General features: G+C 37.4%; 3 protein-coding genes across 4 annotated transcripts in view; all 3 read right to left on the bottom strand.

Moving 5' to 3' along the window:
- Positions 1-11,184, bottom strand: part of LOC120177535 (CHD3-type chromatin-remodeling factor PICKLE-like) — a 17,959-nt gene extending 6,775 nt beyond the window's left edge. The window contains exons 1-8 of the mRNA XM_039183650.1: positions 11,146-11,184; positions 3,363-3,558; positions 2,997-3,147; positions 2,795-2,901; positions 2,581-2,655; positions 2,109-2,170; positions 1,920-1,996; positions 1,555-1,685 (exon numbers count right to left, since the gene is read on the bottom strand). Of these exons, the coding sequence (XP_039039581.1) occupies positions 1,555-1,685; positions 1,920-1,996; positions 2,109-2,170; positions 2,581-2,655; positions 2,795-2,799 (350 nt within the window). The 5' untranslated portion in view covers positions 2,800-2,901; positions 2,997-3,147; positions 3,363-3,558; positions 11,146-11,184. The remainder of the gene's footprint in view (positions 1-1,554; positions 1,686-1,919; positions 1,997-2,108; positions 2,171-2,580; positions 2,656-2,794; positions 2,902-2,996; positions 3,148-3,362; positions 3,559-11,145) is intronic.
- LOC120177536 (CHD3-type chromatin-remodeling factor PICKLE-like) lies at positions 8,622-23,255 on the bottom strand. Of its 2 annotated transcripts, XR_005521426.1 has the most exons (10): positions 23,141-23,255; positions 19,998-20,147; positions 19,367-19,507; positions 19,113-19,266; positions 18,882-19,043; positions 18,304-18,550; positions 18,109-18,204; positions 17,878-18,014; positions 17,583-17,799; positions 17,405-17,506 (listed from the first exon to the last, which is right to left on the bottom strand). XR_005521426.1 is itself a non-coding variant. In XM_039183651.1 (7 exons), the coding sequence occupies exons 2-5, from the start codon at positions 20,142-20,144 to the stop codon at positions 19,021-19,023; spliced, it is 465 nt and encodes a 154-aa protein (XP_039039582.1). In that variant the 5' UTR covers positions 20,145-20,147; positions 23,141-23,249; the 3' UTR covers positions 8,622-8,633; positions 18,546-18,550; positions 18,882-19,020. The 2 variants fall into 2 exon arrangements, 1 of the variants encoding a protein (XP_039039582.1); XM_039183651.1 differs by lacking the exons at positions 17,405-17,506; positions 17,583-17,799; positions 17,878-18,014; positions 18,109-18,204 and adding an exon at positions 8,622-8,633 and having other exon boundaries at positions 18,546-18,550; positions 23,141-23,249.
- On the bottom strand, positions 11,179-13,281 carry LOC120177553 (CHD3-type chromatin-remodeling factor PICKLE-like). Its single transcript, XM_039183663.1, has 6 exons — positions 13,179-13,281; positions 13,041-13,092; positions 12,411-12,477; positions 12,204-12,326; positions 11,317-11,426; positions 11,179-11,224 (listed from the first exon to the last, which is right to left on the bottom strand). The coding sequence occupies exons 3-6, from the start codon at positions 12,444-12,446 to the stop codon at positions 11,179-11,181; spliced, it is 315 nt and encodes a 104-aa protein (XP_039039594.1). The 5' UTR covers positions 12,447-12,477; positions 13,041-13,092; positions 13,179-13,281.

Raw genomic sequence — 23,255 nt, 5'->3', positions numbered from 1 at the left:
TAACTGATCCACTTCCTTTCGCAGCCCTAGCCCCGCAAAATCTCTATAGGAATTAGACTCAAATTCAAATTCAAAATTTTCTGACAACCCATTAATGATAGGTTTCGTGTGGGACTTATGTTTCAGAGATTGTTCCCCGCCACCTTTTAACCTCCCACTTTCTTGACCCTGCTGTAACCACGTGTCCACCTTTGACCCTACTTCCTCTGCTGACTTCTCCCACTTGTCTTCTTCCTTCTCTGAGTTGACTCCTTCATCCTCCTTCGAAAAATCATCACTACTCCCATCATCAAAATACTTCTACAGCTCCTCTCCGATTCCAGCTTGGAAATTGTTGCACTTCTGTCCCGTATTTATTATGACTTTAAAAGATCTTCCATATGACCCTACATAAGTATATTCGGGTATATCAAAAGGACTTGCTACCCTTAACAGTAATCTCGCTGAAGAAAGATCATCTCTATTCCTTGTCTCCTCCATGATACTCACAAGCTCTCCCCACATTCCTGCAAGTTTCTCCAGAAAAGGTGCAGACCAACTAAGAAATGGTAGCCCCACCAACTCTACCAAGCAGTACGCCAGTGGAACTCCTTCTTCGTTTAACAATGGAGATAACCACTTAAACCAGAGGAACAACTTCTCTCTACTGGACGACCAAGCCTTTAAGAAATCTTCATTAGAACTGAATATAACGATACAAGCATTCTTAACATAACCCCAGCTTACTATTTGACCTCATAACCCTCCTTCGCCAGGGCCTTTTTCACCATATCAGATGACGGGGATATTTCAAAACCCCCGTTAAAGAATTCTTCACCCAACTTGAATCTTCAGAAGGAATGTGCATATCCCATACGTTCCTTAGCCCATTTGCTTTCAAATTTTGTCCTCCCTTAATTCCCGCTCTATCGTGCTCCGCTCTTACCTCTACATTCACCACCTCCTTATACGTTCTGCCATCCCTCGGGCTGCTCGGCTTTCCCATTACCACCTGCTGCCTACCTTCCTCCCCTCGCACATGCTTGTTGCCTTTCACCTGGAACTTTTTGTCATCAGTTGCTCTTCTCCTTTCCTTCTGATACTTTGCAACCCCCACTGAGACTCTCTTCCCATCTATCAGCGTTCCATTGACGTTCTGAATCGCTCTTCTACAACCTTCCTCCATCGCATATTGCACAAAGGCAAACGTTGATGACTTATAATTTGGTTTCACCATAAAACTTGGAATATAGACCCTTAAAACACGACCATAAATATCGAAGATCTCTCTTAACTCTCTTCTAGTAACTCTCTTACTAAGATTGTCTACGAAAACAGTCCATTCTTTATCGGAAGAAGAACGACCTGTCACCCGCTCTCTACTTCTCTCTCTACCTTTCTCACTCATGTCTCTCCTATTAGAGACACCTTTGAAAAAATATCGAGTCAAAAACATCAATTTTCCAATAACCCAGACCAATATTTCAATAACTACAATAAAAAAAGAAAAACAAAAAACATTGGAAAAATAAGTGCAGCCATTAGTGTATGTCCAACAAATTCAGCGATACTTACTTTAGAACAGCACCCAGTAACAACAAATCGTGTTCCTCTTTCCAAAATTTCCCACCCTTCAATGCTGGATGGCGCATGATAATGTCATTGGTAAAAAGAGGGGTTCCAGGCTGTTCTGAGGCAGTCTTAACCTGTTTTTTCAAACATAGACATAACAAGACGATATATAATATTCCAATGGACCAATCTCACAGGTAATTTAACTAAAATCACTTTCAATTCTCCCATATTGTTTTGGTTGCACAAAACACTAACTCTGAAGTATCCTTCAGAAACGCACAAGGATAGTTTAAAATTAAGATGATGTAAACCAATTTTCTGTCCAAGCAGAATCAAGCTCCAAGAATCCAAATTGGCAAGCTTACCTTCTTACTTAGTAAAAGCAGAACAGATATCCTCACTAGTACATCTGGAATTCTGAGACCTTCTTTGGGAACACCATCTACAGCCAAATATATATATTGCAGATGTCAAACAGGGAAGAGACAAAATTGAAGGTAAAGTACTAAAAAAAATTAAAAAAAATTTAATGCTCTGCAGCATTGATCAATCACCTGAAAATGTTGGAGAGTCGGTCAACTCTTCAGCAATATGAGTCAAGAAAAGAAACCCATATCTGAAAATAATATAGAGAAAAAGGACCATAAATGAATACTTTCTATTCTCATGCTCTCAACATGCAATAAAAGTACAGCTGGAAAGAAATCTGAACAAGCAAATTGCAATAATGGACTTAAAAAACTGATCAAATGTTCTTGAACCAAGCATTAGAAGAGAAAGAGGTCAAGAAAGCATAAACTGCATTCATGCTAGCACAAATTCAGAAAACCACCCATTGTAAAGCACACCAAAGTGCAGGAAATTAAGTATTCCCAAACCATATTTTAGACGAACTCCAATGACACACATATCATTCAAACCATTAAAAATAACACGTAAATGAGAATTAACCATTAAATGTTTAAAACAGCTATAATATACATATCTGACAAGAAAACAAAATAAGAATAAAGCCACTCTGCATACTCTCTTATTTCTTCATAAGACTTCTGTTTCAAACGAGGTGTAAACTCCTTCCAGTCATAGTCCCCAACCCCAAACCTGATGCAATAAAATAATCATGATCAAAATAACACGATGACGCTTGGAATATTAAAGGAAAGTAATACATTCACCCACATAAAGAAAGGGAGAGGAAATTATCTCCATTAATAACGCAAAATAATATGGAAAGACTAACCTCATCAAAATCTGAACACAATGCAGCCCTCTGACTCTGATTGAAACCAAGCACCCTAAATGACTTTCCTTCACCTTCCATTAGAGGAATTGGCTCCGTACTATCCACTGCAATGATTAGAAGTTGGAGAAATCATGACTGCTGTATGAATAAATAATGGCCATCAAAGCATCAACACCCTTTGAGGACAGACAAAACATACCACGATTTCTCTTCCTGTAAGGCCTTCTACCAGATTGAGTTCCAGATGAAGTTGTATCACCATCAGTCAGTTCAGCTTCAAAGTTATCATCCTCGCCATCAGAGCTTACACCTTCCAAACCAGCAAGGTCATCATCCTCGACAGAGACCATCTATAGAAATTAGGGTTGTAGTCTTAGCAAAAAGAGAATAGAAAACAAATCTTCCCAAGATAAAGCTAGGAAATCAATAAGTATCGCAACAACATTAGTAACCAAAAAATCAATAAGCAGAGTGGGGCTAAGTCATCAACTCCTGAGACACCTCAAATAAATCAATATCTGACTCAATCAAATTGTGAGCTTTGCCATTATGCCATAATACATACCTGCTTACGGCTTCTCTTTCCTTTTCCTAGAGCATGAACTCCTCACCTTTTGAACTTCGTATTTGTCTCGTAACAACTCTTCCCAGTAACTTGCTCTTTCAGAATTGTTCATGGTATTGTTATTCTCCATGGTCACTTTTTGAATTTCTTCCTCTGCAACAGCTTCTTCCTCTTCCTTATATTCAAAATTAGCTACCTGCAGCAAACACCAGCGGTTCTTTTTCTTTAGTAAACCGAAAGACACTGAAATATGAAAGAGTCTGAAAAGGAGAGACTGCGTGATTCAACAAATTTGCAACATCAACCATTACATGGTAAGGTTCTGTAGTTGGCAGTCCAAGAAAGCCAATTGAATAATGATAGGTCAGACTTGCTCAGAACATTACCATTTCAGACTTATACCTACCACTGTTTTAAATGTCATTCATTGAAAATCACGAAAAGTGGATATGCTACATCCCAAATACATCCAAACCAGGTGTACATCCAATTCTTATCAATAAACAGTATACAAAGAACAAACAAAACGACCCAATGATAATGTCAGCTCCAATTTTTCCATTGGAACAGATTTCATTAAATCACCAATTCATGTAACTGACCTTCAAAATTCTATTTCCCTTTTAAAATGTTTGATTTCTAAAATACAGGCAAGAGCAGTATGTAATGCAAATATTGGTAGATGGTTGCTCTAGCATAACTGGACCCATGGAGAAAAAATGAGCCTTACATATATGGCACAGGCTAAGGCATAGCATGTTGCAGTTGCCTGTAATTGAGAAACCCAACCTTCGAAAAGGGCAATAAAATTTTGACAGATAGCTGCCCTAAAGTAACTTTTTTTTTTGATAGGAATGGAAGGCCTCGTTAAAAACCCCCTTCTTGATTAAAGGAACTTAGTGGTAAGCTCCTTAATCAGCGGAAGGAGGAAAAGAGTGCCTTAAAAACTTTATTGATAATATAATCTTACATAAGATTTAAACACTACACCACAATACATCCCATAAAACTTAACAACAATTTTCTAATAGACCTTCTCGCTGGACCAAAAAATCCAGTGACAGGTCCTTACAGTCAACCTATCCCTTTCTTAGCTAAGCTATCAGCCTCCCCATTGCTCGCTCTTGGAATCCACCTCACTGAATGAACCTTGCCATTTGAAAGAGTCAAAATCTGATTAACCAAAGACAAGTAGAAAACAGGAGCCAAAGCCGGTGATTTAATCCATTCCACTACCGACTTGCAATCACTCTCAACAATCATCTCCCAACAGAAACCCAAACTGAAGCCAGAAAAATTTCAATACCCCTTTTAATAGCCTTTAATTCAGCTAGCGGAGGAGTAACTTGGTCTACTTTCTCTGAAAAGTCAAAGCGTGCAACACTCTGAATCTCTCAATATACCTCCTATACCTCCACCCGAGCCTCCAAGCCTAACAGCTCCATCAACGTTCATCTTAAAAATCACAGGGGGGAATCCAACGCAGATTATGACCAACTTTGACTAAGTAGAGAAAACCCATCTGCTAGAGATGGATTACCAATCAGCAAATCCTCCTGAATATTAACCGTAGGAAACTTGGCTAAAACCATTTGATAGCCTGAATCTAACTGTAAAGAACAGAGACATGCTGTACAGTTAGAACCTTCGAACACTATAGCATTCCTGGCTTTCCAGATTGACCAAAGAACACCTGGAATAAACTTCCATATCGTCGAGTTTCCCCTCAACTCACCCCAGGAACTAAGCAAAGCAGGGTCTTGGGAAGAACAAACGAAATATCCCAAAGCTAGCTATTTTATTCCAAATTCCAACACAATACAGGAAATAAATAAGTGTTGAACTGTTTCCTCCTGAATCTTGCAGAAAGGACACTGTATCTTCCCCTAAAGAAACTCTCTCTTAACCAACTCAGCCTTAACTGCCAATTCTGATGTGCAAGTTGCCATAGAAAAGCTTCCACTCGGTGGAGCAAACCCTTCCAAACTCCTTGTAGCCACACATCATTACTCCCTACCTCCGAGCCAATGTTTTTCTGCATGATTTAACGAAAACAGTCCATCTCCACTAGCAGACCAAAAGAAGTCCTCCACCAGCTCTGACAATTTGACATCCTTTATTTTTGTCATCAAAGCTAACCACTGGTCCATTCCCAATCACTCAGATTCCTTCTAGTTTGGACATTCCACTCCCAACCACTCGGTCCATAGCTGCCAAACTCAACAATCTCCCCCCCTTTATTAATGGAAAGCACATAGATTCTAGGAAAATTATTTTAGAGGGACCTCATCAGCCCAAACATCATTCCAAAAAGAAATTGATTCCATTACCTACTGCAGCTTCGAATTCAATCTAAGAAAGTTCCCTACCGAATCATTCTTAGAAAATTATTAGCAATGCCTCTCAAGATCCATGAGATTTCGGAGAAGTAACCTTTCCAATAGACATAGTGTTCAACTGATCTTTTGCTTACTACAACACAGATTTCCAGAGAGAGTTTTTGTCATGGCAAATTTCACACCCACTTGCCTAGTAAGCCGGTTAGTAAGAAATCAAGGACCCTAGTCCACACAGTTCAAAGGCCTGCAAATCGTGTTCCAATTTACCCATGAATCCTCCGCTTATCCCCCTTCTCACCCCAAAGAAGTTAGCCATTAAGGATTAAGCTTCTTTCCGATATTGCACGCATTTTGAAAGAGATAGAAAGAAATCGGCAAAGAGGTTAGCACGACTTCAACAGAACTGTCCTCCCAGCCAAACAGACAGACCTTTCCACCCCGCAAGTTTGGAACTAAAATTCTTAAAGACCGGATCCCATAGAGCCTCTGTGTTTTTCCTAGCTCCCAAGGAAGTCCCAAGTATTCTGTAGGTAGAAACCAACTGAACAACCCACTTGTTCTGCCCAATCCGATAACACTCCCTCTTCCAAATTGATACCGAACAGCTTACTCTTTGCTAATTGAGGTGTAAACCTGTCATAATGCTAAAGATCCTCAGCACCCTTTTTACATTCTTGATCTGATAAGGCTTGACAAAAAATTATTAAATCATCAGCGAATTGTAGATGGGACCCTGGTAGAATTTCAGAATTCCCCATAATAATACCCTGGAATAACCCCTCTCGATTGCTTTAGAAAGCATCAAGTGTAGCATCTCGCCTATAATGTTGAACAAAAGTGGAGAAAGACTGCAGCCTTGTCTAAGACCTTTTTCCATTGCAACTCCTCAGAAGGTGACCCGTTAACAAGAATCGAAATAGAAGCTGTACAGACATTGAGTAATCCACGATGACCATCTGTTCCAAATCCATTTCTTTCATTGCTCTAACAAAATAGGCCATCCACAGTGTCGTATGCTCTTCGGAAGTCACTTTAAAAACTACCCCTTGTAGTCCTTGTTTCTCCAGAAATCAATACCTTCGTTCGCAATGAAGGCGCAATCCAATAACTGTCTCCCGGAATAAAAGCAAATTGGGATTGACTTATTATGTCGCCAACACAGCCACTCAACCTTTTAGATAATACTTTTGAGAGAATCTTGTATAAACTACCTACAAGGCTGATTGGTCTAAAATCCTCCACACTTTCCGGATTAGTCTTCTTCGGAATGAGTGTAATAAACGCGTGATTAACTCCGTGTTCCTTTTCTACCTATGTAAAAATCCTGGAAAAACTTCAATACATGTTCCTTTAAACCCGACCACATTTCTTGAAGAAGCCATGGTAAAGCATCTGGTCCTGGTGCTTTAGACTATCCGAAGAAGCTATCGCTTGCCATATTTCTTGTTCCGTGAACTGCTCCTCAGTTTTAAAGATTGGAACCCTGATAGCATAGCAAACTCCAGGATAATCCTCTACACCCAGCGTTGACATAGAACTATAGATTCCTTAAAAAGCCCGCATATGCAACTTAATAGATCGGATCTGCAACTTCAAACCATTGATCTTCAAACTATTTTCATTTCTCCTACTCTGTTTAGCATAATGATCTAGTGCTATCCCCATCTTTAATCCAGCTTGATTTTGGAACCAGATCTTCTTCGATCCTATACAACTCAAATCCATTGAACTTCTGCCCCCAGTCTGTTGGAGAGTCCAGCTGAGCTTTAAAACATCAGGATGATTAACTATATCCTCAACCCTTTTTCCTCTAGAAGATAGTTAAAAAATCTGAATGGTTTGGGGCCCCAATCAACAGTTTTTTCCTCCAAACAAACGGATTATGATCAGATAAGACCTCGGTAACAGGCTTTGCAGAACATTAGGAAAACTATCAGAAAATCCCCAGAAATTAGGAACCTATCCAAGACCCAGTAGAGGCTTCTCTATTATTACACGAAGTGAACCTTCCCCCAACCATAGGTAGATCGATTAAATAGTATGATTAAGGAAATTTCTTAGAATAGCTATAGAAAACCAATTCTGGGACATTCCTATCTTCTCTGTCGGATCAAATACACATTAAAATCACCCCAATGCAAACTGATCTGTTTGAGCAGTGACAAATTCAGCAATTCCCTGAAAAAATCCTCCTTTTCAGCATCAATACTTGGACCATATACATTAATAATCACATTTATCACATGAATCTTAAAACTTCCAAAGACAGCTATGAATCTGATGCTTAAATGTCTATTTGTAACTTCAAATCCTTATCATTCCACAACACCATTAATCTCCTGCAGACCCACAGCTGGAATGACAATCCAACTATTAGAATACTTCCACCTATCCTTCTCCTAATAGCCTGAGAACATTTTTCCAGCTTTGTTTCTTGAATGAGAAGAATGCCTGGTTTATAATTCCTGACCATAGTAGCTACGACTCTAGATTTTTCCTTTTTTCGGATACCCTTATGTTCCAAGAAATAATCTTCATCTTTACCATGTATATATCTATGGAAACAAAACCTCAAAGCAAAGCAGCCGAGAGATCCCTACTCCCCCGGAACCACCCCTTCCCCACGATCAGCCAAACCTTTCTCCATATTAATTATTTTATCCAAAAAGGCCTTCTTCCCCTCTTTGAATGAGATCCCAAGCAATTTACTGACTTCCCATGTAGCCAGCGCTTCTTCTAAAATAAGGAAAAATTTGGAGAATACACAGTAGGGATACTAGCCACGTCCAGTGCTTCCCTAATCAGTATCCTTTTCTTCTTCTAATACCAATCCTTGCTTTTGATCCAGGCTTATTCCCTTTAACACCCTCACCATCTCCTCGGGGAAGCTGTGACCGAACTACATCCGAATTCTGACTAGAACCATCATCATCTTGGGTCCCAATCGGGCTTCTCCCCGATATATTAGTAATAGGTAAAATACTCGAGGTAGGAATATTCTAGACCTATTGTGATCAGACACCTCCAGTGGAAACATTGACCCTTTTCTCTGCATGGATTAAACCACACCTTTCTTTCTCTGGATCTTCTACACTCTGGATACAGGCCCTCTCTTCCACCCTCCCAAATGCAGACCTAGACAGGTGATTGAAAGGACTCCAGCTACTAAGGCCAATAGTATGAGGCTCCTTATAACATCCACTCCCTTGATTCCTGCCCATGTGAATCGACTTTTCTTCCTAACCTCTCCTCTATACCTTCCTCACTACTAGCTTCTTTGTTCAGGAATGTTCCTCCATCAATCAAACCTCATTGGACTTGTTAGGATCTTCTCTATGTACTGGTTGTATCCTAACGACGACCCCACCAGGAATTGGATTTGGGAATAGATAAGAAGGATCATTAGCCGTTTTTTGCACATTTGATTTATCCGAACCCCAAATTGGTTAGATTAACCCCAGGCCCAATAAAAGAAAATGGGTTGTCCTCACTCGAGTCCACAGATTGGGCTGCCACACTTTCAACTATAAAATCATCTCTTAAACCAAGACCTCGATAATCCCCTTTTAAATTCAATCCCATCTGGTCTGACATCATAGCACCACTAGTTTGACCTTGTAGTTCCTGCGACAATAAATGCTCTTCCCCTTTGCCGCCTACCATAGATGTACAGTTTTCCCCTACCACCATCTGACATCTGTATCCCTAGAATCCTTAGCTATCAAATCCAGATTACCAACTCCGACTGAATGGTTATCATCTTCCTCCTCTGGTTGAGCGTCGTTACTGTACACACCATCTCCGGCCACCATAGATTTTTTTACTGCAAAGCTTTCCTGTTTGATACTAACCGATCCCAAATTAATTTTAACCTTGAAAGAACGCCCATACGAACCCATATTAACAAATTCCTGTATGTCGAACGGACTGGCCACCTTCAGTAGAGCTCTTGCCACCGCCATATCCTCCCTTTTGATTGTCGACTCATGAATACAGACCAGCTTCCCCCACTTTGAAAGTAACTTTCCAAGAAAGATTCGTTCCAACATAATAAAGGAATTCCAACCAATTCAACTGAGCAAAAAGCCAACAACACCTTCTTCGCTCATAAGCGGATCAAGCCAATCAAACCAAAACAACAGTTCCTCCCTCTGCTCGTCCTTGCCTTTTCTAATTCTTCCACTGAGTCGAAAGTTAGATACAAGAGTTCCATGTATAGCCCCATTTAGCTCCCCTGACTATGATTCCATCGCTAGCCAGCCCCTTCTCCACTAATTCCAAATCAAACTGGGATTTAATAATTCCAGTCAATGATTTTAACCCAATCATACTCATCTAATGGGATATGCATCTCCCATACATTCCTCAGTCCTTCTTTCTCTCCTGGACGACCCTCCTTAAACTCTTTGTTCCCCTGAACTTCCCTTTGCTCATCATAAGAGACCAGCGCATCCTTATATGTTCTCTCATCCCTCAATTTACTGATCGACACTGACCTTGGTCTTCTTCTCGAAGTCGTTCCTATTTTCAATTTACCTTCTACTCTTCTGACATCTCTATCCTCTTGCCTGGACCTCTGCTTTGGTACTTAGCTACACCAACTGAGACTTTCTTACCATCTATCCAAATACCATTCACATTTGCTATCGCTTTCATCAACCCATCTTCCTCAAACTAAACGAAAGCGAACGTGTAGTTTCTATATTTCTGCTTGGTGGAGCTACTCGGAATGTAGACCCTAATAACGCTACCATGTTGTTGAAAGATTTCCTTTAGTGTTCGCCAAGTTACCCTCTTACTCAGAAAGTTGACAAACGCCGTCCATTCCTCACCGGAGGACTGGCCGCCTATGGCACTCTCTCTCTCTCTCCCTTTCTCTCTGACACTCTCTTTCATTGCCATTTTTTTAAATTTATGTTGCTGCCCTAAAGTAACTGGACCCATGGAGAAATAAATAGCCTTACATATATGGCACAGAGTCAGACTATCATGAGGTGCCGATTAATTCCCAAAGTAAAATATCTTGGACAAATAATAGGCAAGTCTCATCACTCAAATCCACCACTGAAACCCTCAAGAGCCCAGTAAACTATCACTGCACTGAATAATTCTATTAGTCTAGATATTATGCTTAACAAAATGCCATAAAAGGCAGAGTCCATAATCACTAGATTTTGGCACTCCAAAAAAATCAGACCAATATGCCAAGGATGCACACAGGTAAGAACTATTTCTTCCAAAAAAAAAAATGCTTACTTTAAATGTGCTAAATTTGGATTTTAATGATGAGAATTCCGGGGAAGAAAATCAATTAACATGTATCAGGTCATATTTGTGTCAAGCCTAAATTTGGTAATTCAAGAAGTGAATAATTGCAAGCCATATTAGTTCATCAGCCAGTAAAAAATAATACAAAGAAATTAAGATTTAAAAATAAACCAAACCTTGAAAGCCTTCAAAATCCATCTTCCTCTTCATCATCCTGAAGCCTCTTCATCACCAACTTGATCACGATCAAGTAATCTAAAAAAGGGGAAAATAAAACCGAGAAATTAACTTTAAATCGGCAGAGGCCATCAATCAAGATGTAGCAACAATATTGAATAATGGATTACCTATCAATAGCAGCAGCATCATAATGAATTTGGCGGGACTTTCCTGATTCATCATTTTCATCAGCAAATAGTTCCTTCGAGCCATATCTGATGATGTCATCTAACTCTTCCTAAAGTAAATAATAACAAATTAAAAATCCAGCTACATGATGGTAACTCTTTCTTTCTGGAGAGGAAGCAAGATCTGACAATAAACTCAATGCTAACCCAACATCTCCCAATAGACACCAAAAAAAAATTACAATTCCATTCAATAGAATGTGCATGAGAAAGAGAGGGTTGGAATTTCAAGAATTCACAACACACTATATTGGTTTATTGACACTACATAGACAATTAGCAAGGACAAATGCATTTCCAAATTGGTTGGGATATCCCAAATGACAATGAACTTTCATATCAAACCCAACCATGTTGTCATTCTTCAGCAATCTATTTATTTAAGGGTTCAATTTTTTTTAAACCCATTTTATTCCAGCATAATAATATAGGGATAAATCCCAAAACTACACACGAACTTCAATCCAATGGGCAATATAACACAGGAATTTTGATTTGTGCAATTGTATACATGAAACATTAATTTTGATTTGATTTGACATGCTACTAACACCATACCTACATGGTACAATTTTAAGTGTACAAATCAAAGTTTCATGTTCACATTGCACCAAATCAAAGTTCTCATATTACATTGCACATTGGATCAAATCTTGTGAAGTCTTGAAATTTATTTCAATAATATATGAAAATACTATTTAAAGCTAGGTAAGTTAGATCCTTCTTGAACCATGTAATCATTATAACCTCATACCTAGCATCCTAGCCCACAAATTAGTTAATCTCTGAGTCCTTTTATAAACTGTTATGTGATAAATCAGAAGTACCTGATTAATATTTTGAGCCTTCAGTCTCCCAACAACAAGATGCTCCAAAACCATTTTCTTCTTAGTCATCTGCATCATTCTTTCTTCAATGGATCCTCGAGTTATGAGCCGATAAATCATCACCTATAACACAAATACTCTTCATAAGAAACAGTAAAAGAGAGAGAAAATGGCTTGCCTTATAGAAATCAAGGAATCAACTTGAACCTTATTCGTTTGGCCAAGTCGATGAGCTCTAGCCATTGCTTGTAAATCAGCATGCGGATTCCAATCACTGTAGAGGCAAGACCCACATTTTGACTTTTCAATTGAACAAAAACCAAAGGGAGCATGTAATATACCTAAACCTTAAAATATTATATGAACAAATAAGCAAACTGAAAGTCACCAAAAGAAACCTAATATTTCGTGATCATTCGCTCTACAATACGAAACCTAATATTCTGTCACATGGTATTGTAAGGGCAATATCAGGTTTCTGGTTCTTGATCATTCGAGCTATGCGTCTTGCATTCACAACACAATATGCAATTTACTGAGTTGCTAAGACTTTTACATTAAATTTGAGAATCAAGTCCTTCCATCTTCGCAGACTGTCTTTATCCATCATCTATGATAACACTTCCTTACTGTTTCTTTATGCTCTAATCCCAATTCCTAGACAAAAAGTTAATCTTACCTAGCAGTCAAGATTTATCCTACTTAAATAAAGTATAAAAATAAACCAATGAACAATTATGGAAGAATGCATTTCAATTATATAAACCCACAACAACAAAAAAATAAAAAAGCAGGAACAGAAAACAGAAAGGATATATAAGAGGGTAATTGCTTGACCTATCATAAATGATGACCGTATCTGCAGTCGCGAGATTTATACCCAAGCCACCAGCTCTAGTAGAAAGCAAAAAGCAAAACCGGGAAGAATTTTTGGCATTAAACCGATCTATGCGGATTCGCGAGATTTATAACCACCAGCTCTAGTAGAAAGCAAAAAGCAAAACCGGGAAGAATTTTTGGCATTAAACCGATCTATGCGGATCTGCCTCTCAGCTCCACCAACCTTTCCATCTATACGTTCATATTGCCATTCTGAAAATATATAGGGGCACCAATAATCAGTAAACTTCCTCATTTGTCAGCGAGCCAACAATTTAACCATAAAATCTTCATGCTAATGCAAATAATACCTTGTAAGTACAGTAATCCTCCAATAGTCCAACATGTGCTGGAATTGTGAATATATAAGAACTCTATGTCCTGCTCTTAAGCTTTTATCATCATCTGTCCAACAGTTTGCAATTTCCCAGAAGATTCCAGGAACAGTCTGTAAAGCCATAAAGAAAAAGGTAAAAGCAGAAGATGGAGACATTTACTGGATCAGTACAAAATTCAGAAGAATAGTTTCAATAGTAGAAGATGAAGAAAAATGACAAAAATTATGATAATAAAAAGAAACTTTAGCAAAAAGCAAACATATGTGTTACTTGTGAGCTTCTTTTGCATCTTCGATAACTGGTTCAAACCACTTCTAAACATATAAGGATGACAGCATAGCTTCCGCAACTCCATAACCACATTGATTAGAGATATAATCCAGGACAAAAACTAATGTCAGCTAACTAGTTGGGCAACCCGCCCTGCAACAAATGTATGCAAGAAGAGAAGTTTATTACTTGTGCACCACCACGTCGGGTAAGTATTGATAATTACGAGTCAAAATCGCCTTGTAATATTCTTTCTGTTTGCTACTTAAATCAACGCGTAAAATGAGTTCTTTTTGGAGGAAGTTTCTTCATGACATCCTTCTTCACCCCTGCATTCATAAATAACAGTACCCACTATTTCAGCAAACGGTAAATACCCAAAATATTTTTTTGATAGGAAGTAGCCTCATTAAAACCTCCCTCTTAGTTGACTCTAAAAGGAGCAACTAGCGGAAGGAGGAAAGAGTGCCTCAATTTTATATAGAAAACTAGTACATTAAATTACACCAATACACTTAGGACAGCAGATTAAACAAAAACCATTAAAGCTCTCTAGAAAAATACCCCTTACAATCAACCGATCCCCTCCTTAGCTAATTTATTATATATAAAACTAGTACATTAAATTACACCAATACACTTAGGATAGCAGATTAAACAAAAACCATTAAAGCTCTCTAGAAAAATACCCTTACAATCAACCGATCCCCTCCTTAGCTAATTTATCAACCTCCCAATTACAGCCCCAAGGTATCAATCTAATAATAACCGCCCTCTCTAATACTAAGGACACAATATCCATAGCAAGGGAACTGAAGAAGTCGGAGCAGAATTAGGCACAAAATCCATCTATTACAGATTTAGTCACTCTCTAAAATCAGTCTTCCCTTCAAAGCCAATCTGATGATAGAAAAATGTCAATGCCTTTTTTAATAGCTTTCAACTCCTGTTTGCAAGAGAGGGGTCCCCTACCAACAAATCAACTTGTTTTGAACATGGGGGAACTTAGCTAGAAACCATTTAGCCAACCTAATCTGATTATGAAGAAGAGAGAGGTTATATCAAGACTCATATATAAAAACAATTGATTCCTTGCTTTCCCAAATAGACCAAAGAACTACTCCCGGGATGAATTTCCATATGTACGAATTAGCCCTTAATTCAAACCATTAACTTAGCAAATATGTGGATCAGAGGCAAAGTTGATATGTCCCACAACCTGAAAATATGTTCCAAAGATCCCCTGCAACTGAACAGGAGATGAAAAGATGTTGGATTGTTCCTCGTTCTTTTGACAAAGTGGCCACAGAATGTCTTCCAAAGGAACCCCCCTTTTCCTCAGCTCCATTTGACTGTCAATTTTTGGTGTGAGACTTGCCAAAGAAAGGTTTCCACTCTTGGAGGAGCCAAACCTGACCAAACCCATTTTTCCAGTAAAAAACAAACTCCAAGATTATTTGTAGTGCCAACCTGCAGGATTTCACCGAGAACAGACCATCCCCCTTCCCAGACCAAGAAAAGAAGTCCTCCATTGAATCAGTTAAATCAAACAATTTAGTGTTGACATTAATTCGACCCATTGGTTCAATTCCCAATCAAATAAGTTCCTTCTAGTTTGAACATTCCACCCAACCATTTAAATCGAAGCTATCAAAATCAGCCACCTTACCCCTTTTATTATTTGATAATGCAAAGATCTTGGGAAATTGAATTTTCAAGGGTGTCATTGACCCAAACATCATTCCAGAACGAAATATACTTGCCATTTCCCAATTGAGTCCTAGTATGAGACCTCAAACATCCTCCAATATCATCATTTTTCAAATAATTGTTCACAATTCCTTTCCAAATCCATGAATCTTGAGATGAAACTACATTGCTAATTGACAGGGATAAGTTGCTAACGTTGTGTTGCTGCACATCATCTTTTTCCATAGGGATTCTTTTTCATTTGCAAATTTCCACACCCATTTATCCAACAAAGCTCTAATAGTGATGTTCAAATCCAAAATTCTCAAGTCTTCCAAAGGTTTACAAACTGACTGCCAATAACCCAGTGAATACGACTTTATTGATCCTTCCCCCCAAAGAAAGTTAGCCATCAATGAATTAACCTTCTGCCTAACTTTGAACGACATTTTAAAAATAGACAGGAAAAAATCGGTAGCGACGATACCACCGATTTTAGAAGCACCAATCTGCCCGCCATTGATAATGAAGAGGCTTTCCAACCAGCTAATTTCTTATTAAAATTCTGTAAAAACTGGATCCCAAGAATTCAGAATTTTCTTTGCACCTAAAGGTAGGCCAAGATACTCCGTAGGAAAGGAGCCCACTGAGCAGCCAAATAGCATAAATACACAAAATATGGATTCGAGAAATATAGCTTTAGCAAGTCTACACGAATAAAAATACTCTCCCTATAAACCAAAGCCACTGAAGGGGCAAAAAAAAAAGAAGAAGATTGAAGAAGAAAGCCAAAGAAAAATAGCCTGCGTTGCTTTATGGGAACAGTTGAACAAACAAAAATTGTTGTCCACAGGATATGAGGGTATTGAAGTCAAAGCCTTTAGAAGTACTACATTCTTTGCATAAGTTAGAAAAAGAAGCAAATAAACAAGACAATAGTGCAAATGATCCTGTGTAAAAGCTTAAGATACATACTTCTAAGGAGATGTGGGACAACATGTATGAAGCCTTGAAATCTGCTCCTCCTGACTAATATCCTTAAATTCCTCTTGGAACTCTTCTAACTTCCGAACTACATATACGTGAACCAGAAAAATTCTTTAGAAAATGCTAAAAAAACTTTAAAATCTTTCAGGAACTTTAATAAAAATCCATATTCCATATAACTAAATGATACTGACCTTTCCAGCATCTAGAAAGTGCATTAGCATGAAAAGTTCATCCAGATGTTCTAGAATCAAACAAATGTCCACGAGTAAGTCATAAATCAAAATATCATATATAAAATGTGTGCATGTAAATTCTGAGATAATCACAAAAAATAGAGAAAGAAGAAAAACACAAAACAAAAAGACTGAAATAATGATAAAGGTTAAGAATCAGCAACGAAAAGCCAGAACTAGAACAAACTTAGTAAGCTTCCTGCATCCTTATGAGAGAATTATGGGCCAGAATATAAACAGAAACAAAGTCATTCAAGGAACCGCTTAATATGAACCTTTATTGTAAACAATCTTTCACTTCATTTGGAAAGTACAAGGTTCTTCAGACATATTTTAAGTTCAATGGTTAGCAACTCCTACTTACAATTTACAAAAGAGAAGACTGACTTTATTTCTTAACCTTGGTTTTTAAGGGCGCAAGGCGCATCGAGACGCAAAAGGTCCCTAGAGCCTAGGCACAAGGCGCACGCCTTTCGTATGCAAGGCACACTGTGTGTACTATTATCTTAACATCAAACTTTTAAATTCATAAATTTTCTCATAAGAGTTTACTGGTTTTTAGGTTAGATGATAATCAGAAAATAGAAGAGATAAATAAAAGGCTAGGAGAGCAGCATTCATATTGAGACATTAAAAGATATTATATAGCAAAACATGGTATGAAAGGAATAACGTGCAAATAATTGTGCCACTAAGGTAAACATGTTTTTGATTCATTGAAAAATTTTAACAAATTTTAATGTTATTTGTGATAACTTTCAAGATCTCTAATGTAATACCAAAACAAAGAACAAACCTGAAGAGGGGTTCCAGTCAAAAGAGTGCGGTGGTAACTGGTATACTGTTTCAATGAAAGAAACAATTTTGAATCCTTATTCTTGAGCCGATGTCCTTCATCAACGATCTACACAGTGAATCATGTATGAGCAAAAACTCACTAAAAAAACCACTGAACAGACTCAGTGAGCTCCAAGATATACCATGCACTCCCATTTTATTGGCTTCAATGATGCTGTGTCCAAGTTAATCATCTCATATGACGTTAAAAGAACATCAAATTTTATCTTATCTCGTTTGCTTTCACTAACAATTTGGCCAGATTTTCTTTTTCTTGATCTTCTTATGACCCTTTTTAGGATGATAAAATTCATACTCCCTTATTACTGCACGAGCTTGGGAAGAACCTACATACATAACCTGCATCATACTATTCTTGATTAAAATAGCACATATAAGGAATCGTAATTGGTAATTTTATATTTTTCATGTACATACAACATTCATTTGGGGAGCCCATGTTGCAAACTCCCGTTCCCAATTCCGTAATGTTGAAAGAGGTGCTACTACCAAATGAGGAGCAATCTTCTCTTCAAAAAGAGATGCTAAGAAAGCAATACTCTGGATCGTTTTACCTACAAGCAAACAAGACAAAGCATTTGAAACCCATTATATAAGATATAAGCTAAAAGTCCTTCAAAAAGCAATCTGCTTGCAAACAGGACTTACCAAGGCCCATTTCATCGGCAAGAATTACATGTGTTTGTTTGGACCAAGAAAAACGCAAGAAGTTCAATCCTTCAAGCTGGTAAGGGTGCAATGTGCCTAGATTGTAATTAAAATGATTTTAGTAATTAATAATAACCGACTGTGTGACATACTCAGACAAGTGCAAGATTACAGAGAAAAAGAAATGGAATGTACCTCCAGAAAGAAACTCGGGACTATGTTCACACTGCTGAAATTCCTTTGATTTTTTCTTGCACTCAACAGCATCTTGAAGGCTGCTTTTTTGCTGACTAGCAGATTTACGAGATCTGGACCTAATTTTATTAAATCTCTCAATTTCAGGTTGAAATGCAGATATGTCTGATTCAACCTCCCAATAACATTCATCATAAGGAAGTTCTTTATATATTTAACAAGGTATTCCTTCTCATCCTCACCTCCCCTGAAGAAGTCAGTATCCATAACAGACATTCCAATGATACATTAGCTACTGAACCAGAAACAAAGCTTAAAGCATGGCACAAAAACACCAAGCCAGATTCACAAACAGTAAAGTAAATAAATATCCAGAACAGATGAACATGTGCATGAAGATGATTATTGAAATCAGATGACCAAAATCAAGGACAAAGAACTACGATATACATGTATAACATGCATATGCCTCACATAAGTGAAATCAGATGACCAAAATCAAGGACAAAGAACTACGATATACATGTATAACATGCATATGCCTGTACACATAAGAAAATGTTATTAGATAGGTGAACCTGCAAGCAAGAATTCGATCAACTGTAGTCCACTCAGGTCTAATGGCAACAAAGTCATCTTCGGAGATATTCTTTGATGCCATTTGTCTATGGAAGTTGTTCACCTTTGTCCTTAAACGAGGATTGGACTTGAAAGCTTTTAGGAACTCCTTCTCAGGTACCCTAACATCACCATGATATAGTTAATGTTCGCTACAAACAATATATAAACGTAATTAATCTGAAAATTACCAAGTGCAATGCAAATAGATAACCCCTTCCACTTTACAAGATACTGTTTCACAAATATTTGCTTTGAACCCGTATTGGAAGCATCATTATCATCAGCCACAGTAGGACGCATTTCGCAATCCAATATCTTGTCAATGTCATTCAGAGGGCTAACCTGCAAGCAAAATAAGGTAACTCTAAGCTGCTGTGAACGGTTCACAGAAGTCCAATATATAGAGGTAGTAACAATATCAGAAAGCACTATTTAATCATACGCATTCAGGGCATCTCCAGTTGTCATGAAGAGAAGGAGCTTTCAATGGAGGAAGTAAGCACTTCGGATGATATGCATAAGTACATGTGGCACAACTCAAGAGATTCTCAGTCTCCCCACAGGCTTGACAGGAGTTTTCTTTCTGTGATTTTAATCATTAAAATGGTAAATGGGTAGTAAAACAAATTACAAAGAACCGTTTCAATGTTCCATATCTATAAAAAAAATTATAAGAATTGGAGGTCTAATTAAAAAAACCCCTTCATAATTGCTAAAACACCCGGAAGTATTTTAGCAAAAAGCGGAAGGAGGAAAAGAGTACCTCAAAGTTTATTATTTATCAATACAGGGGTCTTAATACATCAACGTTCCTTACTAACATACATTCTGACTCAAACTCTGTTATAAATTTGAACGAACAAAAACATAAATTAAAGAGAGTAACGGAATGCCAACATTGTTTTATGCAAGGAATCAGCACTTTTCACAACAGAAAGACTGAATTTCCACAACATAGACTAGATGAAGATTAAATCTGATTAAATACGGACAGGAAGAAAAGCTATCCAAATTAGAGGTAATTCTTTTACTGGAAACATAAAAACAAATATCACAAATAAAAAGTGGCTGACCGCATCATCTCTGACAATCTTTTCTAACTTCTCCTCATTTTTACGAGATCTTCCAGACACAAAATCTGCATCATCATCTGATTCATCCAAATTGTAAATTGGCTTTCGTTCTGATCTAACCCGGAGCCTCTCAGCCAAGCTACTCATCTTCTGCAAGAAACAAAAATCCATGTAATTTGAAGACTAAGTACCAAAACTACAATTCACTTGCATAACCTGTGCACAGCTGTTGAATGAATTAAACAATAAAAACAGGAATTACCAAAATTCATAAGAAAACATCAACACGGTGCAAAACCAAAACCTAGGGCTTGTTCAAAATCTGCAGAAGAGATTGAAGAATTGTAGTCTTTTCTCCCCTTTGTATTGTTGAGCCATTATAATATCAATTAATTAAAGCATATCTAAAACAACTATATTTACTTTGCAGCACCAAAGCTTATACAAGGTAACCAAAGCAAATCTAGGTCTATTAACAATAAAAAAATAGAACTTATTAAAGTTTATAAGAAATAGGAATAGATATAGCATTAAAGTCTAGCGTCAAACAGAAAATATTTGTTATTCCACCAGAGAAACCACTTTTAACCACAAACAATATGCCAGATAAGGCAAAACTGTGGTCAAAGATTCTGATTGCAATGAATTTGTACTCATTGCATAACCAGGTTCACCTTCTTTACATAAAATTTGCACCAAATTGAAACTTCCGATCATAATGCAAGGCCAACCTAAGCCTTGGTGTCACTTGAAGATCCTTTCTCTCATCATCTTACAAATACTTTTTAATCTCAGATGATCTTAATGACCAGAATCACTTTTCTTAATAATTATCAGATTGTAGTACCTAACAAGTAGCAGTCACCTTAGTAATTGCAAAAACCAAGAAGAAATGAAGAATAAGTTCCAAACTATCAAAGAAATAGCATGGTCTTCAAGAACTTTTTCAATCAGGTCACCATTAACAATTTAATTAATTTGGAATGAACTTTAAAGAGAGGCTACTTAAAAGAAATACCAGAAACGAAGTTAACATAAATGAAATAATAAAATTGTGAATTTTTATATTGAAGATATGTCAAAATTAAAAAGCAGAAAAAATAGATTACTGACATGTAATTAGAGTTTGATACTCAAATCTTTTACAAAATGGTTTCCAGCAAAAAATCTACTCTTCTGTTTGTGCCAAAGATTACTGATAATATGAAATCATGTCGACACAAAGAAGCGGGTTTTTAGATATATTTATGAAATGCCTTGGGGTCATGGGATCGAGTCCCACGGAAGGCATTTCATAATTCGGAGGTCTCCTACGGAAGCTGCTCTCAACCTGGCGTTGGGGGCAGCCTACTATCCTACCTCCCCCTTACCCCATTACATATGGGAATAAGGTCAGCTAATTATGAAATGCCAAGAAAAGACTAAACAAGTCCTCACATTATAATATGTGGGCACTGTGGAGGTGGTAATATCCACATGGCATTAAGCAACTAATACATCCAACTTGATTATATTCTTCAATGCATGAGATAACTATCTTAATCAGACTCGGCTCTTACTGTCCAAAATTGGTATACTCATGACAAGTGAGTTCAATTTTTTTTTCTATGGCTTTCCACGTATTTGGAGAATCATATCCCCATATTCATGTCCTGAAATGTGCCAGACATGGGTATTTCAAGAAAAATTAAGAGTCAGAGCAACATAGGGAGAGACATTCACTCGTAGCTACTGTCAAACCTACAGTTGCACTAGCAGCAACATGAAAAAAAAGTGCACATGCTAACATACTTGACACGAGAAACTTATTTCAATATAGATAAAGTTCCATAGGCTAAAAAGTGAAAAAAAAATTATCAAAGTGAGGGGAGAGATTACGAAGAAACACAGTTATCAATAAATTCAACCGACATTGATTTGAGCAGCATATTGGTTCTGTAAATCTACTTCTATATAGAAATTTTCTTCCCCAGCCTAAGTACCTACCATATATGGGGAAACTTCCAGCTAGAGAAAAACAAAAACATAAAAAAGACTGTGCACGAATTCATTTAAAATGTAAAACACGTGCGCACAATGAAATTGATAAAAAAGGAAAAATTGCTCCCCACCAACCCACATATAAAAGAAGGCAAACTACAAATTAAAATAAACAACCGATCATTTTGCTTGTCTCGGTGTTCATTTAATTAAAAGAGTTTCATGCATAAAATAGGCATGCATGTGAAATGAAAATGCAGCGAGCATACTTCATAAGTGTATGTCTCTTAATGGATCATGATTGCATAAGTTTGCGCAATTAGCACAGTCACCTATACGTGGCACAGGAAACACTGAATGATAAAATAACATACTACAGAGAGACGGAGGAAACGGTCAAGAAGAAAAATCACTCTGATCATGACAAGAAAACATTTGAGTCAATAAACCGGCATGGAGTTTAATTCAAAAGTGACAAGTACCCCCAAAAGACCCGTTTGGATAATGGCACAGTAAATAAACTCAGAACAGCAATCAAATGGACAGGAGAAAGTAGGAAAATATGCATCACGAAAACATCCAACAACACAGATTAACTCAGAACATTGAATCGACATTCGTAAATCTTGAAACTTTTATCAAAATATCCAGTCACCATACTGTACAGAATCTACAAAAGCGGGAAGAGAATGACAGGATTAAAGCTAAAAATTACCCTAGACGCTGAAACTTAATGCATAAGACATATTAACTAACATATCTACCATCAAGCAACTACAAACTAAAGGTTTTCATACATGTTCCTCAAACTGATGAATAACTTTGAATCAAATTTCGCTCCAAGCGCACGAAACAAAGGCATACAGTTACATATATAGATATTTTAATGAACAAAACAAATAAGAAAATACCTAATTATCAACCCTAAAAAAAGAACTACCAAGCTGACAAGCAAACAATGTACCAAAAATTAAACCAAAGCATATCTAAGTAAAAAATTCATAATAGAAACACAAAATTTCACACAAAAATAAACAATCCACACTTACAAACGCATGAAGTTAAAATCAAAACCTCATTTCCAGCATTCTTCGGCACTAGAATCAAATAACTGTGATATCAAAAAGTTTAAAAAATGTACGACATAGGTAGAAGCAAATTACCGATAATTAGGGATCTGAGCTCCCTTCAAGTACGTTGAAGTTGCTTCAGACCCAGAGCAGGAGAGACGATGGTGGACCGGGGCGGGGAGGAAAGTAGCGGAAAAAAATAAATAAC

The sequence above is a fragment of the Hibiscus syriacus genome, unplaced genomic scaffold (genome assembly GCF_006381635.1).
Source record: "Hibiscus syriacus cultivar Baekdansim isolate YM2019G1 unplaced genomic scaffold, ASM638163v2 tig00112293_pilon, whole genome shotgun sequence".
Taxonomy (NCBI): domain Eukaryota; kingdom Viridiplantae; phylum Streptophyta; class Magnoliopsida; order Malvales; family Malvaceae; genus Hibiscus; species Hibiscus syriacus.
Note: the sequence above shows the minus strand (reverse complement) of the source record. Positions and strands in the feature narration are given on the sequence as shown.

Coding starts and splice junctions, on each gene's coding strand:
- LOC120177553 (XM_039183663.1), bottom strand. CDS start 12,446: ATGGCTAGAGCTCATCGACTTGGCCAAACGAATAAG. Junction 12,327..12,410: donor GACTTGGCCAAACGAATAAG/GTTCAAGTTGAT, acceptor TTTGTGTTATAG/GTGATGATTTATCGGCTCAT. Junction 11,225..11,316: donor GATGCTGCTGCTATTGATAG/GTAATCCATTAT, acceptor CCCCTTTTTTAG/ATTACTTGATCGTGATCAAG.
- LOC120177536 (XM_039183651.1), bottom strand. CDS start 20,144: ATGAGTAGCTTGGCTGAGAGGCTCCGGGTTAGATCAGAACGAAAGCCA. Junction 19,508..19,997: donor AGATTGTCAGAGATGATGCG/GTCAGCCACTTT, acceptor TTAAAATCACAG/AAAGAAAACTCCTGTCAAGC. Junction 19,044..19,112: donor ATCTATTTGCATTGCACTTG/GTAATTTTCAGA, acceptor TGGTGATGTTAG/GGTACCTGAGAAGGAGTTCC.